The 17,333-nt window shown below is 40.0% G+C and overlaps 1 protein-coding gene across 4 annotated transcripts in view; it reads left to right on the forward strand.

Moving 5' to 3' along the window:
- Positions 1-17,333, forward strand: part of ACACA (acetyl-CoA carboxylase alpha) — a 360,465-nt gene that overhangs the window by 173,321 nt on the left and 169,811 nt on the right. For all 4 annotated transcript variants that reach the window (XM_011953628.1, XM_011953625.1, XM_011953626.1 and 1 more), the window contains 6 exons: positions 1,999-2,208; positions 6,284-6,454; positions 7,450-7,611; positions 7,969-8,132; positions 14,035-14,185; positions 14,966-15,069. In XM_011953628.1, the coding sequence (XP_011809018.1) occupies positions 1,999-2,208; positions 6,284-6,454; positions 7,450-7,611; positions 7,969-8,132; positions 14,035-14,185; positions 14,966-15,069 (962 nt within the window). The remainder of the gene's footprint in view (positions 1-1,998; positions 2,209-6,283; positions 6,455-7,449; positions 7,612-7,968; positions 8,133-14,034; positions 14,186-14,965; positions 15,070-17,333) is intronic.

Genomic DNA, 17,333 nt, shown 5'->3' on the forward strand with positions numbered 1-17,333 from the left:
AGGAAGCAGACAGAAAGCTATTCATCTGTAAACAGCTGTCATTTCAAATAAAAAGGGAGATTTTTCAGAGAGTAGAGTCAGGAGCCCAGAGGGCAGAGCTAAGAGCAGGGGATGCCATGGATTAAGGACTCACTCCTAGGGAACCAAACTAGACCCTGAAAAACAAAACAAAACGAAAAGAAAAGCATTCCTGACCCTGGAGTAAGGGAATCTGACAGCATGTACCTATCTGGATTTCAAAACTGCTATGGACCAATGACTACTGTGTACCTCCTATTTCCTCCTCTTTGAACAACAATCTCATTTGCAATTATCCTCTCCCAATATCATCATAAATATTGGGAGTGTTGGGGCAGATAACTTGTCTTTTTAGTTTCCAGGTCTTTGGATTAAGAGAAACTGTACCTGAGGAGCTGCACCCAAGGAGCCTCATTTTCTTCTGGACATGACTCATGAGAAAATGGACGTCAAGCCCGATGCCATGATTGGATGAGACTTTGGGGGTCTTGGGAGGGGGTGAGTCTATTTTGCATGTGGGAGGTATGTGAATTTTTATGGCCATAGGGTAGAGCATAGTAAGTTGTTTGCAAGAAATGGCCACAATAACTCCTCCCATTCCTGTATGTACACCCTTTGCAATGTGACTTTGCTGTTCCTCCCTTCCATGGGTGGCATCTATTTTCCCCACCCCTCAAATCTTAGCTGGCTTTGTGGCTTGCTTAGACCATTAGAATGTGGCCAAAGAGATGTATAAATTCTAGAGCTTATACCTCAAGAGGTCTTATAGCTTCTGCGTTTGCACTTTTGGAACACAGCACTGAAGAAGCCTGGTCTAACCTGCTGGAGGATGAGAAACCACGTGCAATGGAGATGAATGATTCCAGCTGAGGCTCCCTAGACATACCAACCAGCACTCAGCACAAATCACCAGACATCTGAGTGAGACCATTCTACCCCACTCAAGCTACCAGATGATGATATATATATAAGTGCAAGACTAGAAGAAGAACTGCCCAGATGAGAACAGCATCATAAAAGGTTGATGTTCTAAGCAAGCCACTGAGTTTTGAGATGACTTGCTACATGGCAAAACAGAGCAAAAAAGATACAGAGCATAAAAGACTATGGGTTATGTGAAATGGTCTAACATCATGTACTTTAAGTCTCAGAGGAGAAGAGAAAGAGAATGGAGCAGAAGCAATATTTGAAGAAATGATGAAGCAGAAGCCATATTTGAAGAGAGAAAGGCTAAGAATTTCTTTGAACAGATAAAAGATACCAAGGACAGATTCAAAAAGCACTATGAGCCTTAAGCAGGACAAATACAAAGAACCACATCTATGCTTATCAGAGTAAATCTACCACTCTACCCCCTACAAAAGAGAGAAAGAAAGAAAATCTTAAAGCAGCTGAGGAATAAAGATTACTTTCAAAAGAGTAACAATAAAATTGACAGTTGACAGCTCAGTAGAAACAGTGAAAGCCAAAAATCATTGGGATTATTTAAAGTGCTGAGAAAAAAAAAATAGTTACCATTTTAGAATTCTGTCCCCAACAGTAATGTTCTTCAGAAGTAAAGATGAAATTCCTTTGGCTGCAACAATACCATATATGATGTAATGTGAACCAGGAAAGTATCTTGTCTGGAACAAGTTGTACGTTTGGTTGTACAGAATACAGGATGGTAGTATTTTGCCCATTGTTGGATTTGTGTATGTGCCTATGTTTTCAAATATTTTGTTGTTTACCTTTGTGATGTACCAGATTTTCATATGTTTTCATATTTATCAATTAATGTTGATTATGTAAGAATGCAGCATCTTAAAGATATTAAAGATGATGGCATGGACTGTATTTTATTCACTTTTGTATTTCTGCTGATTAACATGGTTCCTGACACTTCTGGACATCTGCTTGTTGAAATCAAAGTAGCTTATCAAGATAGATAAAATGTTTAAAATTTAAGAGTTTTTTTTTTTTCACCCTTTTCTAATACAGGTTCAAGCTGAAGTCCCTGGATCTCCCATATTTGTGATGAGACTAGCCAAACAATCTCGTCATCTGGAGGTGCAGATCTTAGCAGACCAATATGGCAATGCCATCTCTTTGTTTGGTCGTGATTGCTCTGTACAACGCAGGCATCAGAAGATTATTGAAGAGGCACCAGCTACTATTGCTACTCCAGCAGTATTTGAACACATGGAACAGGTACTTATATTAAAAGGCTTACTTTATGTTTTCTTACACAGAACATTTTTCATTCAGTTCATGTACCAATCTGAGAATAATGGGATTTTAAACAACTATTCTGAATAATTAATAAAATTATATCCTTTTCTTAGAGAAACAAAATTTTACTGTTCTCCCACTAAGAGAATTGTCAAGGAACATATCAAGCTCTAAAAGTAGTTAATGCATTCTAAAAAAAAAATCAGTGTACCATTTCGGGATACAGTGATACAGAAGAGAAATGTTTTGAAATTTTTAGTCTTATGATTGATTTTTTTTTAAGAAGCTCATAATCAGGTAGTTTCATTTGCTGGGTGGTAGATTATCATCAAGTCTTCAGCTGAATTTAATCAACTCTATTATCTTTTTTGGAAAGTCCTCTGTCTTCAGAGTTCACACATTCTATCTCTTTGTATAGAAAACAGTTTCTCAAAGTCATGAAGGATGCCTTTGGAATAACTATAGTTTAGAGACCTGAACATAGTCTTTTCTGGAGTCCTGACCCAGTCTCTATATCAAAATATATTCAAAATATATTTCTTGTGTGTTAGAAGTCTATTTCCTATGTTGTGTATATATTAGGATGTACTCTTGAACTGCTGTAATAAAGATGCCTTCAAAATGCAGTGGCTTGGCCGGGCATGGTGGCTCTTGCCTATAATCTTAGCACTTTGGGAGGCTAAGGCATACAGATCACTTGAGCCCTGGAATTTGAGACCAGCCTGGGCAATATGGTGAAACTGCATCTCTACTAAAAATACAAAAATTAGCTGAGTGTCATGGCACACATCTGTACTGTCAGCTGCTTGGGAGGCTGAGGTGGGAGGATCACTTAACCCTGGGAGGTCAAAGCTACAGTGAGCCTTGATTATGCCACTGCACTCCAACCTGGGTGACAGAGCAAGACCCTATCTCAAAACAAATAAATAAATAAGCAAAATACAGTGGCTTAAACAAGGTATAAGTTTCTATTTCTCTTTCATCATAGTTCAGAGATGAGCTAGTACCAGAAATAGGTTTATTGCTCACCTGTTGCCTGTTTTTATAAATAAAATTTTATTGGAACATAATGATGCTTATTTATTTATGTGTTATTTATGGCTGCTTTATCACTACAATGGTAGCATTGAATAGTTGTGACAGAGGCTATATGACCCACAAAATTGAGTATAATTACTATCTGGCTCTTTACCAAAAAAGTTTGCCAAACCTTGCTCTCGGACATTGTTATCTTCATGATTAAGCTAACTCACACAAGATTATGTGGAGGGCAAGCATATGGAAGCATGATCTTGAAGTCACATACATCACTTCTGCTCATATTCCACTGGACAAAATTCATTACACAATTATACCTAGCACAAAGGATTGTGGTCACTAACTGGGTGACCATGTGCTCAGCAAAAATTTCAATTTTATTCCTAAAATGATGAAGCAGAGAAAAGTCACTGGAGGGCATTTCGTAATCTGTGCCTCAGTCTGTTCCTCTGGCTACCCATGATCCTTTTATCCTTTCTCCTACTCTCAGAGCACACATAGCCTTTGTCCAAGGAAGACAGCCTGAAGTCCCATCCAGTTACTAGTAACTGGATGGGTTATTACTGGAGGTGATTCTGGATCTCTATGTGATGTATATTCCTCTCCATTAGATATGTATTGTGGCTTTTCATGGGCCAGTGACCCAAAATACAAGTTATTTACCCATTGTCATCCCCCCCCCGCCCTTACCATACACCCAATATACAATAATGGAATAGGAACAAGATAATTCTCATTTGGAAAAATGAAAAGTACATAGCAATCATTGGTCCATAGCAGTTATCAAATCCTCCTTTTTAGGTAGGAATTGCAATGATTCCCTTCTGTATAGTGGAACACTACCTCAGGCCTTCTGGCTGTCCCTGGTTCTGCTACTGCACACTCCAAAGAAGTGCGATAAGGGAGTAAATCCCTTGTTCATTGTCCTTCAAGGCACCTACCATTGTTTTCTGGGAAGTTCTTCCTCATTCAGTTTTCTCTGTGAGTTGGGCTTTGGAGACTATGCCTTCTTTGGGAGAACTTTCACAACCCACTTCCTGCTGGTGCAGGATTGAGGGCACAAATATCCCAATCATCAATCGCAGGCTTTTGAAAACCAGGTTTGTGGTTTGTTTAGAAATACAATTCCTTCAAATACTTACTAAGCTTCTGGGCTATTTGCTTGCAATCAGCTTTGGGTTGGATTAATCATACTCAAAGATTTCTTCTAGATATAGAAACTTTTCTTCTATTATTTACTGGCTTCTGTGCTTAGCCTATCTCTCTTGCCTCAATTTAATATTGGCTATCTTGGGGCCAACTGAAACTAAAGCAGCATGTTTAATCTGATCTTTGACACTGAGTTGCTTCAGGGTGATAATCTCATTTTCTCTTTGGGGGAGTACAAAAGAAGTTGGCTTTTTCTTCACTCTTACCCTTTCAGATCATCTTTTTTAAGGTTTAGTTGGTGTGTGGTCAGTATTCCAAGTTATTGTAGGAAACAGTTTACCAAATGTTGTGTTATCCCAACAAGGAGGTTATCGCCTTTCTAGCCTGCAGTATCTGTTTCTGTGCTACCCACTACCCTTTCGCTAAGCTAGCATCTCATATTTTAATATTTTTAAACAGCAGCATTCTACCTGCACTTAATAATTCCTGTATCGATTAGGATACAGGTTTTAGTAATATAACAAAAAGGTCCAGAAAACACAGTGGACCCCCCAAAAACAAGAAGTTTATTTTTCTCTCCCATCCTAGTCTGGGGTGAGCTTTTCAGGGCTGGTGGAAATTTTTTATTCCATGAGGCCATCTTGGGATACAGATTCGTTCGTTCTTTTCTTTTTCTTTCTTTTCTTTTCCTTTCTTTCTTTCTGTTCTTAGTGTGTTCTCATTTGCATGATTGAAGCTGGCTTATACTATCATGACCACATTCCAGTGAATAAGAAGGAAAAAGCCAGGAATAGAGAATGAGACTTTTCCTTTTCAAAATATGACTTAGGGCCGGGTGCCGTGGCTCACGCCTATAATCCCAGCACTTTAGGAGGCTGAGGTGGGTGGATCACCTGAGGTCAGGAGTTTGAGACCAGCCTGGCCAACATGACGAAAACTCATCTCTACTAAAGATACAAAAATTAGCCTGACACTGTGGCATGAGCCTGTGATCCCAGCTACTCGGGAGGCTGAGGTAGGAGAATCACTTGAACCCGGGAGGCGGAGGTTGCAGTCAGCCCGAGATTGCGCCACTGTGCTCCAGCCTGGGTGGCAAAGCAAGACTCCATCTCAAAAAAAAAAAAAGAAAAAAAAAAATATATATATTACTTAGGAGTTACGCATATCACTTACCAGTGCTGATGTCTGTTTGTCAGAACTTAGCCACTAACCAGGCCAGGCATGGTGGCTCACGCCTGTAATCCCAGTACTTTGGGAGGCCAAGGCGTGTAGATCACCTGAGATCAGGAGTTTGAGACCAGGCTGGCCAACATGGTGAAATTCCATCTCTACTAAAAATACAAAAATTAGCCAGGCATGGTGGCGCATGCCTGTAATCAGCATGCGGGGCTGAGGCAGGAGAATCGCTTGAACCTGGGAGGCAGAGTTTGTAGTGAGCCACGAGATTGTGCCACTGCACTCCAGGCTGGGAGACAGAGTGAGACTCTGTCTCAAAAAAAAAAAAAAAAAAGAAATCTAGTCTCTAGCTAGTTAGTTATGTTTCTAGGAAGAAGAGGAGCATATTGGAAATACTGGAAACTGGACAAGAGTCTGTCCCTGTGTTTTTTTGTCTGCATGCATTTATGTCTGATGGGGTGAGGTTGCTTTTGATGCAAAGTGAAAAATACGCTTTTCTCCCGATTTTTCATTGAGTTTTTCATCCATGTCCAGGGATATGATAATCTGAAAGGGTGAAATGTGCTCTTATGTGGCTAAAAGCCTTTGATGGCTCTTATACACACTGAACAGTTGAGTCATTGAGAGGCTGTAGTGGTCCAGCAGTTCGATAAGGTGAGATACTTATGTTTGCTTATCTCTCTTCTTTGAGTGTGCGGTGAAACTTGCCAAAATGGTGGGTTATGTGAGTGCTGGGACTGTGGAATACCTGTACAGCCAGGACGGCAGCTTCTACTTTCTGGAACTGAATCCTCGGCTACAGGTAGAGCACCCTTGTACAGAGATGGTGGCTGATGTCAATCTCCCTGCAGCTCAGCTCCAGGTGAGTCTCCCTGATCTGGGTTGTGGAGCCTAGAGAAGTCAGAGGCCTGAAAAACGGGTTTAACCAGTGTGTGATGAGAGAAAAAGGACCTCCTATCTGAGTCACACCTAAAGTTCATTTCTCTTTCACGCTGCATGGGTTATGCATGTGTGGGTTGGTTTTCCTGATGTAGTACAGACATAGGAATGTTATTATTTTTTTCTAGTCAGACACATCTGATATAATGTGTCATATTTTATAAATAAATGTTAATAATGTATGCTTTGTTCAATTATTTAACTATAGTAAACTTCATGACTTTGTATTATAATTATTCCCTACTCATTTTTTTTTTTTTTTTACTAGTGTTCTTTATTGAAATAATTCTGCATCAGAGATTGGTGGTTGAAGTTTTTCCTGACAAGAGTGTGGTAGCACACATATATTTTTATAATTTGTAAAGTGCTTGCTGTCAATATTATTGTCTTCTCTCAGCTCAGGAAACAAATACTATGGAAAGCAGTAATAGTTAATGATAAGGTTTGATATTATTTTTATCTAACATTATTTGCCTACGTTGAGAACACCTTCTGGGTTCCTATTAAAGATTAAAGATTTACTTACTTCTGCCAGTGGTTTGCAGGGATGGAAGAGATAATTATGACACAATTAAGACTTTCTAGCTGTCTGTTTTTGGATAGCTATTAACATTTACTCCTCCCTTAGACATTTTCATTCTCATTATGTGATGGAGAAATGACAACATGAGAACTCGTGTCTGTTGCATTAGGAATGTGGGGACTTCTTTAGAAGTGGAGAATATTCTAACTACTTATCTGTAGTGATATATTGTATTTCAAGCAACTTAGAGTTGATGATTGTAGAATACAGATTATAAAAATAGAATGTTTTAGGGAGTGGCTCCAAAAATAAAAACATTTTAGGTTATCTGATAGCCTCTACACTTTAAGGGAAGTAACTGAAAAATTAAAGATGTGTGTTTTATTACCTTTCAGATTGCCATGGGGATTCCTCTATATAGAATCAAGGATATCCGTATGATGTACGGGGTATCTCCCTGGGGTGATTCTCCCATTGATTTTGAAGATTCTGCACATGTTCCTTGCCCAAGGGGCCATGTTATTGCTGCTCGGATCACTAGTGAAAATCCAGATGAGGTAACCCATCATTTAAAAGGTTTATACCTCCTTTTAATGAACTTTAATGTTAAGATAGTATCTGAGAGTATACTTCTGAAATATCTTGGGACTTCCTCTGGAGAGAGAAATATAGAGGTTTCTCAGAGCACATAAGTAAATGGTCATTGCCTCATTGGTTACTTAATCCCACTTAAGTCACTATAGAGTCTTCAGTGGGTCTGTAGCCTATTTATCATTCAGTGGGCCTTGGCCTTTATCATTTTTGTATGTCTTTTCTGCTTCTGTGTGTGATTAACACAGAACTTAAACAAGAATATATAAATCTTCTCTTCCTTTGAAACATAATATGGTCTCTCATTCTTTATTCCCTAACAGGGTTTTAAGCCCAGTTCAGGAACAGTTCAGGAACTAAATTTCCGCAGCAATAAGAATGTTTGGGGATACTTCAGTGTTGCTGCTGCAGGGGGACTTCATGAATTTGCTGATTCTCAGTTTGGTCACTGCTTTTCTTGGGGAGAAAACAGAGAGGAGGCAATTTCGTGAGTATAATAGCATTTGATTGCATTTTACAAAATAAATTTGTGCTAATCTTTTAAGTGAAGGTATGAGCATGGGAATAGGAATCATCTGTCAAAGTAATACTATGAGCAACCTTTTTGAAGAAATCTTGAATATTTCTAATTGTACTTACATTCATGTTGTATTAAATTATGCAGTGCTTGGCAGATATTTTTCTGTTTATTGTTCTGAGCCTTTTGAAGTATTTTTCCTTTCAAATATTTTTGATAAATGTATAAAATTGATTGCTTTAAAGGTATCTTATTTTTCCACAGGAAGAGTATTGTTATTCAGGGGAGGTACATTCTTGGCCAAGAACTAGGTATCAAATAAATCACAGACTTTTATTTTATTTTTTTCTTGTGAGAAGACTTAAAATCTATTAGCAGTTTTCAAGTACACAATCTATTGTTATGAGCCATAGTCACCATGATATATTCTTATAGTTATTTAAAATAATAAAATCATACTGCTTATATTATGAAAAGGACATAAAGAAATTGTCTACATTGCTTATATAAGAGACCTTAGTGTGCTGTAAAGTATATAACAGCTTAGGCAAATATAACTGCTATATCATAAATGTTAGATAATATTCTATTAATCATAAACAATGAATATTAAACTAACAGCACTTTTGCTTGCCTAAAACATAGGGCTGAAGGAGATGATTTTAACAGCTTAGATCTTTTGGAATATCTATCCAAAATTGAAACTTGAACTAGTTCTTTTCTGTTTTTTTAATGGTTCATTGCCTTGCATCAAACATTTAATACCATTCCCTTTACCTTTGAACTGTACACGGAGTAGGTAATTAATAAGTGTTTATTAGTATTAATTAATAAGCAGCATTTGTTTATTAGTAATTTATTAATCCTAATATATGGTTATTTGTATTAATAAACACTTATTGATTAGTTTTATATTTTTATCAATTTCATGAATTAATTAATTTTAAGAGGCAGGGTCTTGCTCTGTCACCCAGGCTGGAATGCAGTGGTGCCGTCATAGCTCACTGAAACCTCAACCTCCTGGGTTCAAGCAATCCATTTGCCTCAGCCTCCTGAGTAGCTGGGACTGCAGGTGTGCACCACCATGTCCAGCAAATTTTAAATTTTTTGTAGTGATGGGGTCTCCCTTTGTTGCCCAGGCTAGTCTCAAACTCTTGGGCTCTAATGATCCTCCCACCTTGGCCCCACAAAGTGCTGGTATTATAGGCATGAGCCACTGTACCCAGCCTTGATTAATTAGTTTGTAATATTGTTTTTAGAAGTAGGGAAATCTCATTATTTCTCTATTTTGTCCTTTACATTTCTTCTCATTCTTCAAAACTATAAGTGGAATTTTTCAAAATTAAAACGTTGCTACCAGAAAAAAACATTAGTATGAAGTTGCCTTTTAAGCATATTCACTGCCGTATTATGCTCTGCAAAGTGAAAAAGGTTTACACTAGAGCTTGCAAATTGTTAGCTTTCTGGTGAGTTTCAACGTACAGATGTGTTTTGATCAGCTTACATGGTGTTAATTTTTTTTAATTTGACAATATTAAAAAATCAGGAGATTAAAATCAAAATATGGATTTCTGCTAGCTCTTAAAAGTAGGACTATAACGACAACATTAGTTTTACATTCTCGTTGTTAAAAGTTAGCTAGGCTCTTTCCCTAAGCGGGCTGAGGTAATCTGTGAAAATGGTTCGCTATTCACTTGACCTGGAGAACCCCACGAAATCATGCAAATCAGGAGGTTCCAATCTTCGTGTTCACTTTAAGAACACTCATGAAACTGCCCAGGCCATCAAGGGTATGCATATTCAAAAAGCCACGAAGTATCTGAAAGATGTCAGTTTACAGAAACAGTGTGTACCATTCCGACGTTACAATGGTTGGGTTGGCAGGTGTGCCCAGGCCAAGCAGTGGGGCTGGACACAAGGTCAGTGACCCAAAAAGAGTGCTGAGGCCGGGCGCGGTGACTCACGCCTGTAATCCCAGCACTCTGGGAGGCCGAGATGGGCAGATCACGAGGTCAGGAGATTGAGTCCATCCTGGCTAACATGGTGAAACCCCGTCTCTACTAAAAATACAAAAAATTAGCCAGGCGCAGTGGCGGGCGCCTGTAGTCCCAGCTATACGGGAGGCTGAGGCAGGAGAATGACGTGAACCCGGGAGGCGAAGCTTGCAGTGAGCCAAGATCATGCCACTGCACTCCAGCCTGGACAACAGAGCGAGACTCCGTCTCAAAAAAAAAAAAAAGAGTGCTGAATTGTTGCTGCACATGCTTAAAAATGCAGAGAGTAATGCTGAACTTAAGGGTTTAGATGTAGATTCTCTGGTCATCGAGCATATCCAAGTGAACAAAGCACCTAAGATGCGCCAACAGACCTACAGAGCTCATGGTCGGATTAACCCATGAATGAGCTCTCCCTGCCACTTTGAGATGATCCTTACTGAAAAGGAACAGATTGTTCCTAAACCAGAAGAGGAGGTTGCCCAGAAGAAAAAGAGATCCCAGAAGAAACTGAAGAAACAAAACTTACGGCACAGGAGTAAATTCAGCATTAAAATAAATGCAATTAAAAGGGAGAAAAAAAAGAAGTTAGCTAGTTTTGCCTGGGCACAGTGGCTCACACTTGTAATCCCAGCACTTTGGGAGCCCCAGGCGGGCAGATCTCGTAAGGTCAGGAGTTTGAGACCAACCTGGCCAACATGGTGAAACCCTGTCTCTACTAAAAATACAAAAATTAGCCAGGTGTGGTGGCAAGTGCCTGTAATCCCAGCTACTCAGGAAGCTGAGGCAGGAGAATCACTTGAACCCAGGCAGCTGAGGTTGCAGTGAGCCAAGATCGCGCCATTGCACTCCAGCCTGGGCAACAAGAGCAAAACTCCGTCTCAAACAGCAACAACAACAACAACAAACAGCTAGTTTTGTGTGGCTGCTGCTTTTAGATGGTACATAAACTTTGTAGTTAACACAACTCCTCTTCAGTCTGCCTCACTCATTTATGTTCCCAGACTGGCCTCTGTTGGCATTTAGGTTTAAGTTCTGATTTGGCAGACCACTGTGTATTTTTTTCAGGGAATGTCATATGACCCAATCCAGAAGACTTATTCCTTATTTTTAACCAGCTCTGTACATTTGTCTACAGTACAAAGCTAACTAGCTTGATTTTTAGCATGTTAAAAATATGTTGTCTACAATAAGTCTCCTTCTTGACACTATGCCAAAAGTTCATTGTTCAGCTTAGAGCTTTCTTTGTTTCTTATTTCTTCATTACATTAGGTGTATATCTTCAGCTTGGGGTTTGGACTCTTGTTTGCCAGAATGCCCCAACTCATATATTCCAGTATAATTTCCCTTGGGTCATAATCTAAATACCATGAGAACAGGACTGTGTCTTGTTACTGCTATATCCCTTGAACATAGTAAGCATTCAGTAAATATTGGTTGAATGGATTAGCCACTCGTTCCCATCCTTATACCTCTGCTTCAATCATACCATTCCCTGAACTCAACCTGTATTTCATTTTTTTTTTTTTTTTTGAGACGGAGTGCAGGCTGGAGTGCAGTGGCACGATCTCAGCTCACTGCAACCTCTGCCTCCTGGGTTCAAGTGATTCTCCTGCCTCAGCCTCCTGAGTAACTGGGATTACAGGCACATGCCACCATGCCCGGCTAATTTTGTCAACCTGTATTTTCTTCTCTCTGCTTTTTTGTTTTTGCTGTTTCCTCTGTTCATTCATTTATTCTTTTTTTTTTTTTTTTTTTTTGAGACGGAGTCTGGCTCTGTTGCCCAGGCTGGAGTGCAGTGGCCAGATCTCAGCTCACTGCAAGCTCTGCCCCCCGGGTTTACGCCATTCTCCTGCCTCAGCCTCTGGAGTAGCTGGGACTACAGGCGCCCACTACCTCACCCGGCTAGTTTTTTGTATTTTTTAGTAGAGACGGGGTTTCACCGTGTTAGCCAGGATGGTCTCGGTCTCCTGACCTCGTGATCCACCCGTCTCGGCCTCCCAAAGTGCTGGGAATTACAGGCTTGAGCCACCGCGCCCGGCCCATTTATTCTTTTTTTTTTTTTTTTTTTTTCTGACATGGAGTGCCCGCCACCACACTCAGCTAGTTTTTGTATTTGTAGTAGAGACAGGTTTCACCATGTTGGCCAGGCTGGTCTCGGACTCCTGACCTCAAGTGATTTGCCCGCATCGGGCTCCCAAACCGCTGGGATTACAGGTGTGAGCCACTGTGCCAGGCCCATTCATTCATTCTATTAAACAAATATTTACTGATTATCTACTCTCTACAGGTTCTGGCAATACAGTGAGGTCCAAAATAGAATCTCTGTCCTCACAAAACTTTACAATCCAGAGGGTGTAAGACAATTGGCAGTTAAATACAATGTAGTAAGGATGATGATAGATTATTTAAGGGCATTATAGGATCATACAGATGAGTCAACTAACTCAGTCTGGAGGGGGTCTGGGAAGGTTTCCCAGAAGACAGTGACATCTAGATTGATAATTGAAGTTTGTAGAAGTAAGTCAAGTCAAAGGAGGACAGAGGTGGGCAACAGAATAATATTTTAGGCTGACGGAATGCCTGGACCACCTGGAATATGATTTTGTCACAGTTACAATTATCAGCTATACTTTTAGCCTATGTCAGATTCCACATTTTTCATGAAACTGTAGGGAGGTGAATTTCTCCCTTCTTAAAACCTCTCCAGAACTTTGCTTAAGTATTGTCACTGGCATTGATGATATTCTGCCATATATTTTGAAAGTGATTATTGTATTTATGTTCTTTCTTCCTTACAGTCATAATATGTGTCTTATTAGTATGAACTACATAATTAGTATTTGTTTAAGTAAGTACCTGTCCCGTGCAGGATAGACACTGGGCATAAATATACAGAAAAGCCCCATAGTATTTGAAATTCTGCTAAAATTGGATCACTTTGCACTTAACTGGGAAGTAATAAAAGTAATGAGCAAATCATTGCATAGATATCCAAAATGCAGTTTAAAAAAACAGTCCCACTTTCCTGATATATGACTGCACCCAGAGAGTTGCTTCGCTGTGTGGAAATCTTTAAATTAAGCACTTGGGAAAATTCATTGAACTGTATACTTAAAATAAGTATATTTTACTGTATGTAAATTATACATAAAATAAATAAGGTTTAAGGATAGGGAGAATTAATGCCCTAATTCTTGTTAGCCAACAATAAATGAATGGAATAAGGGAAACTTAACTAAGTAAAAACTGAGGGTGGTTTGCATATAATTTGTTATAATTTGTTCTGTAGTCATTATAATGAAATGTATCTGATTAGCTGATGCTCTTACGGTAATATGTTAGAATTCAAATGTTTACTGACTTTTTGCGAATTTTTCTCTGTGGAATGCACTTGAATGAGCACACTTAACATGTGCACCCTTATTTGTTTTTGGAACTACCTCTCTCCCTTCCCTCTCAGGATTCCAAAGGAATGAAACAGTTCTTTTTTTTTTTTTTTTTGGTGGAGGGACGGAATCTCGCTCAGTTGCCCAGGCTGGAGTGCAGTGGTGCAATCTCGGCTCACTGCAAGCTCCACCTCCCGGGTTCAAGCCGTTCTCCTGCCTCAGCCTCCCAAGTGGCTGGGACTACAGACACCTGCCACCACGCTTGGCTAATTTTTTGTATTTTTAGTAGAGATGGGGTTTCACTGTGTTAGCCAGGATGGTTTCAATCTCCCGACCTGTCTTGGCCTCCCAAATCTGCCTGTCTTGGCCTCCCAAAGTGTTAGGATTACAGGCGTGAGCCAGCGCGCCTGGCCAAACAGTTCTTTAAAATGATTGAAAAACATTAAACTGTTTGTTGCTGAAACAGATTGGCTTCTGTTCTTCTCCCAGAAACATGGTGGTGGCTTTGAAGGAGCTGTCTATTCGGGGTGACTTTCGAACTACAGTTGAATACCTGATCAAATTGTTAGAGACTGAAAGCTTTCAGATGAACAGAATTGATACTGGCTGGCTGGACAGACTGATAGCAGAAAAAGTACAGGTGTGTATTTCTCCACTTGCACAAACAGCTGCTGGGATTGGGTTTTTATAGACTTGTGTGCTCAATCCCTGTCACTAAATGAAATTTATTTGATTCTAATGTAAATGGTTCTTGATCTACCTGGAAAAATCTAGGAGTCAGTATAATTTTAGCACTCTGATGATTCCTGTGTTAGTGTAACACAGTCATTTTATGTTCTAGCATTGCTTCCTGACGTATATTTGAAGAGAGGCATGCAGAGATTGAATTTCTTTGTTTTTCTTCATTTAATGTTAAATCTGGTCCATAGTTGCCAACTTCTGTATCTACCAGATGCTGAAGAGAGAGGCTTCATTTAAATCAAGAGTTATCAGTTATTCCTTAATTCCTGGGGCTATGCTAAATTATCCAAAATTTTGTATAAAATCGTTAGATTCATATAATTTGTCTGGAGGTCCAAAGTTTGGCTATAAACCGTTTTTCTTTGAGATTATCAGTAGCCAAATCATTGTGTCTTTAAATTTATTTCTGTCAGAAGCCTATTTTTGAGCTACTCATTATTGGCTCAGCGGAAGTGTTAGGGAGAGAAGAAGAAATTTTTCATTTCTCTTCAACTGGTCCCTCTAATCAAATTCTAAACGTGGATGTGTTCATTTTTATCTAAAAAATCAGTTGGGCAGTGAGAATGGAGATTTGCATTGCTAGCTGTTTCATCACAACAAATGTGAACCTGATTTCATTTGAGAGGCTGTGATGCCAAGTGACCATGCATATGATCTGCCCTCTTTTTCCTCCTTTCAGGCTGAGCGACCTGACACCATGTTGGGGGTTGTATGTGGGGCCCTCCACGTGGCAGATGTGAGCCTGCGGAATAGCGTCTCTAACTTCCTTCACTCCTTAGAAAGGTAGGCTTTGTTTCTTGTAGGCTACACAAACTAACCAATGGTTCTGAGTACAGGGACTGAAGCTCAAAGACCCATTTATTCTTCTGTCTGTTCCTGGCAGCTTATGAGTGTTACTTGTTATTCATGGACCATGGTGGCAAGAAAGAGAGGGGATGTTGACGTTTATGACAAATTATTTGGGGAGTCTAACTGCAGATTCTAGACATTAACTTATACCACAGTTAGAACAGGTTGCTTCTTTAGAAACTGGAATCCATCTGCATTAGATATTCTGTCCTGTATAAGTATCAAATCTCTCCAAACCCTGGTGATAAAAATCTGGTATTTCTCCCCAGCACTGAACCCTAAATATTTCGTGTATTACCTGCACCACCTTTCAGAAATAAATAATTAAGGCTGATATTCAGGATGACCTCATGAGTCTTTCAAGTAGAGAGTGAGACATCTATTGGGCTAAACTAATTTCTAATGCTGATTCAGGAGACTAAGCTCTTCCTTTGAGTCCCCAGAGGAATGCTCCAAGTGGCTAATCATTTTAAAGCACTTTAATCACAGGCACTTTTATTTCCTTCTGTGTTGTTAGACTTATATCAATTCCCTTTTGAGGTATCTGAAAGAAAGAAAAGAAACAAAATTTAAAAATTGAACTGAGATTTCAAGCCCTATGATAAGTATCTTTCACTTTGTTACTCTCATGTAGTAAAACCTTCAGCAGCTTGGCATTTCTCTTCTGTATCAAATTTAAATCCCTTGGTGTGACTTTCAACTCCCTGTATTCATTGGCCCCTTTTTACCAATCCAGTCTTATTTATTTCTGTTCTGCAACATATAATTTCTAACCTAGTTAAATAGTTTTCTTATTCGTGTGCAATTATGTCAAATGCATTTTCCTCTACAAGCCCTCCCCCTTTTAAAATGCTTTTGTTTTTAACTTATTTTATTTTTATTTATTTATTTATTTATTTTTTGAGACAGAGTCTTGCTCCGTCCCCCAGGCTGGAGTGCAGTGGCGTGATCTCGGCTCACTGCAAGCTCCTCCTCCAGGGTTCAAGCGATTCTCCTGCCTCAGCCTCCCGAGTAGCTGGGACTACAGGTGCCCACCACCACGCCCAGCTAATTTTTTGTATTTTAGTAGAGACGGGGTTTCACCGTGTTAGCCAGGATGGTCTCGATCTCCTGACCTCGTGATCCGCCCGCCTCAGCCTCCCAAAGTGCTGGGATTGCAGGTGTGAGCCACTGCACTTGGCCTTTAACTTATTTTAACAACTTGTGTTTTGAAATAATTTTAAGTTTTTAAGAGTTGCATAAATAATACAAATAATTTCTATATATTCTTTGCTCAGGTTCACCAATTAACTAACAACTTACCACAGTTGCTTTATCACTCTTTCTCTGCTATTAGCAAAAGTTTTTCTTGACAGTATTTCTCTCCTTGGTAATTTTCTCCCTCTCCCTTCCACCCACGCTACTGCCCCCGTTACCCACCTTTTTTTTTCTTTGAGACAGAATCTCACTCTGTCGCCAGGCTGGAGTGCAGTGGTGCAATCTCGGCTCACTGCAACTTCTGCCTCCCGGGTTCAAGCAATTCTCCTGCCTCAGCCTCCTGAGTAGCTGGGACTACAGGCATGCACCACCATGCCCAGCTAATTTTTGTATTTTTAGTAGAGATGGGGTTTCGCCATATTGGCCAGGATGGTCTTGAACTCCTGACATCATGATCTGCCCCCGGTCTCCCAAAGTGTTGGGATTACAGGCGTGAGCCACCGCTCCTGGCTTTTTTTTTTTTTTAGACAGTCTTGCTCTATCACCCAGGCTGGAGTGCAGTGGCATGATCTCGGCTTACCACAACCTCTGCCTCCCAGGTTCAAACGATTCTCCTGCCTTAGCCTCCCAAGTAGCTGAGGTTACTGGCATGCACCACCATGCCTGGCTGATTTTTGTATTTTTTAGTACAGATTTGGTTTCACCATATTGGCAAGGCTGATCTCGTACTCCTGACCTCAGGTGATCTATCCGCCTCGGCCTCCCAAATGCTGGTATTATGGGCGTGAGCTACCGTGCCCGGCCTTTTTTTTTTTTTTTAAGACGGAGTCTCGCTCTGTTGCCCAGGCTGGAGTGCAGTGGTGCAATCTCTGCTCACTACAAGCTCTGCCTCCCAGGTTCATGCCATTTTCCTGCCTCAGCCTCCCGAGTAGCTGGGACTACAGGCACCCACCACCACGCCCGGCTAATTTTTTTGTATTTTTAGTAGAGACGGGGTTTCA

This window comes from Colobus angolensis, unplaced genomic scaffold (assembly GCF_000951035.1).
Source record: "Colobus angolensis palliatus isolate OR3802 unplaced genomic scaffold, Cang.pa_1.0 Scaffold37, whole genome shotgun sequence".
Classification (NCBI taxonomy): Eukaryota; Metazoa; Chordata; class Mammalia; order Primates; family Cercopithecidae; genus Colobus; species Colobus angolensis.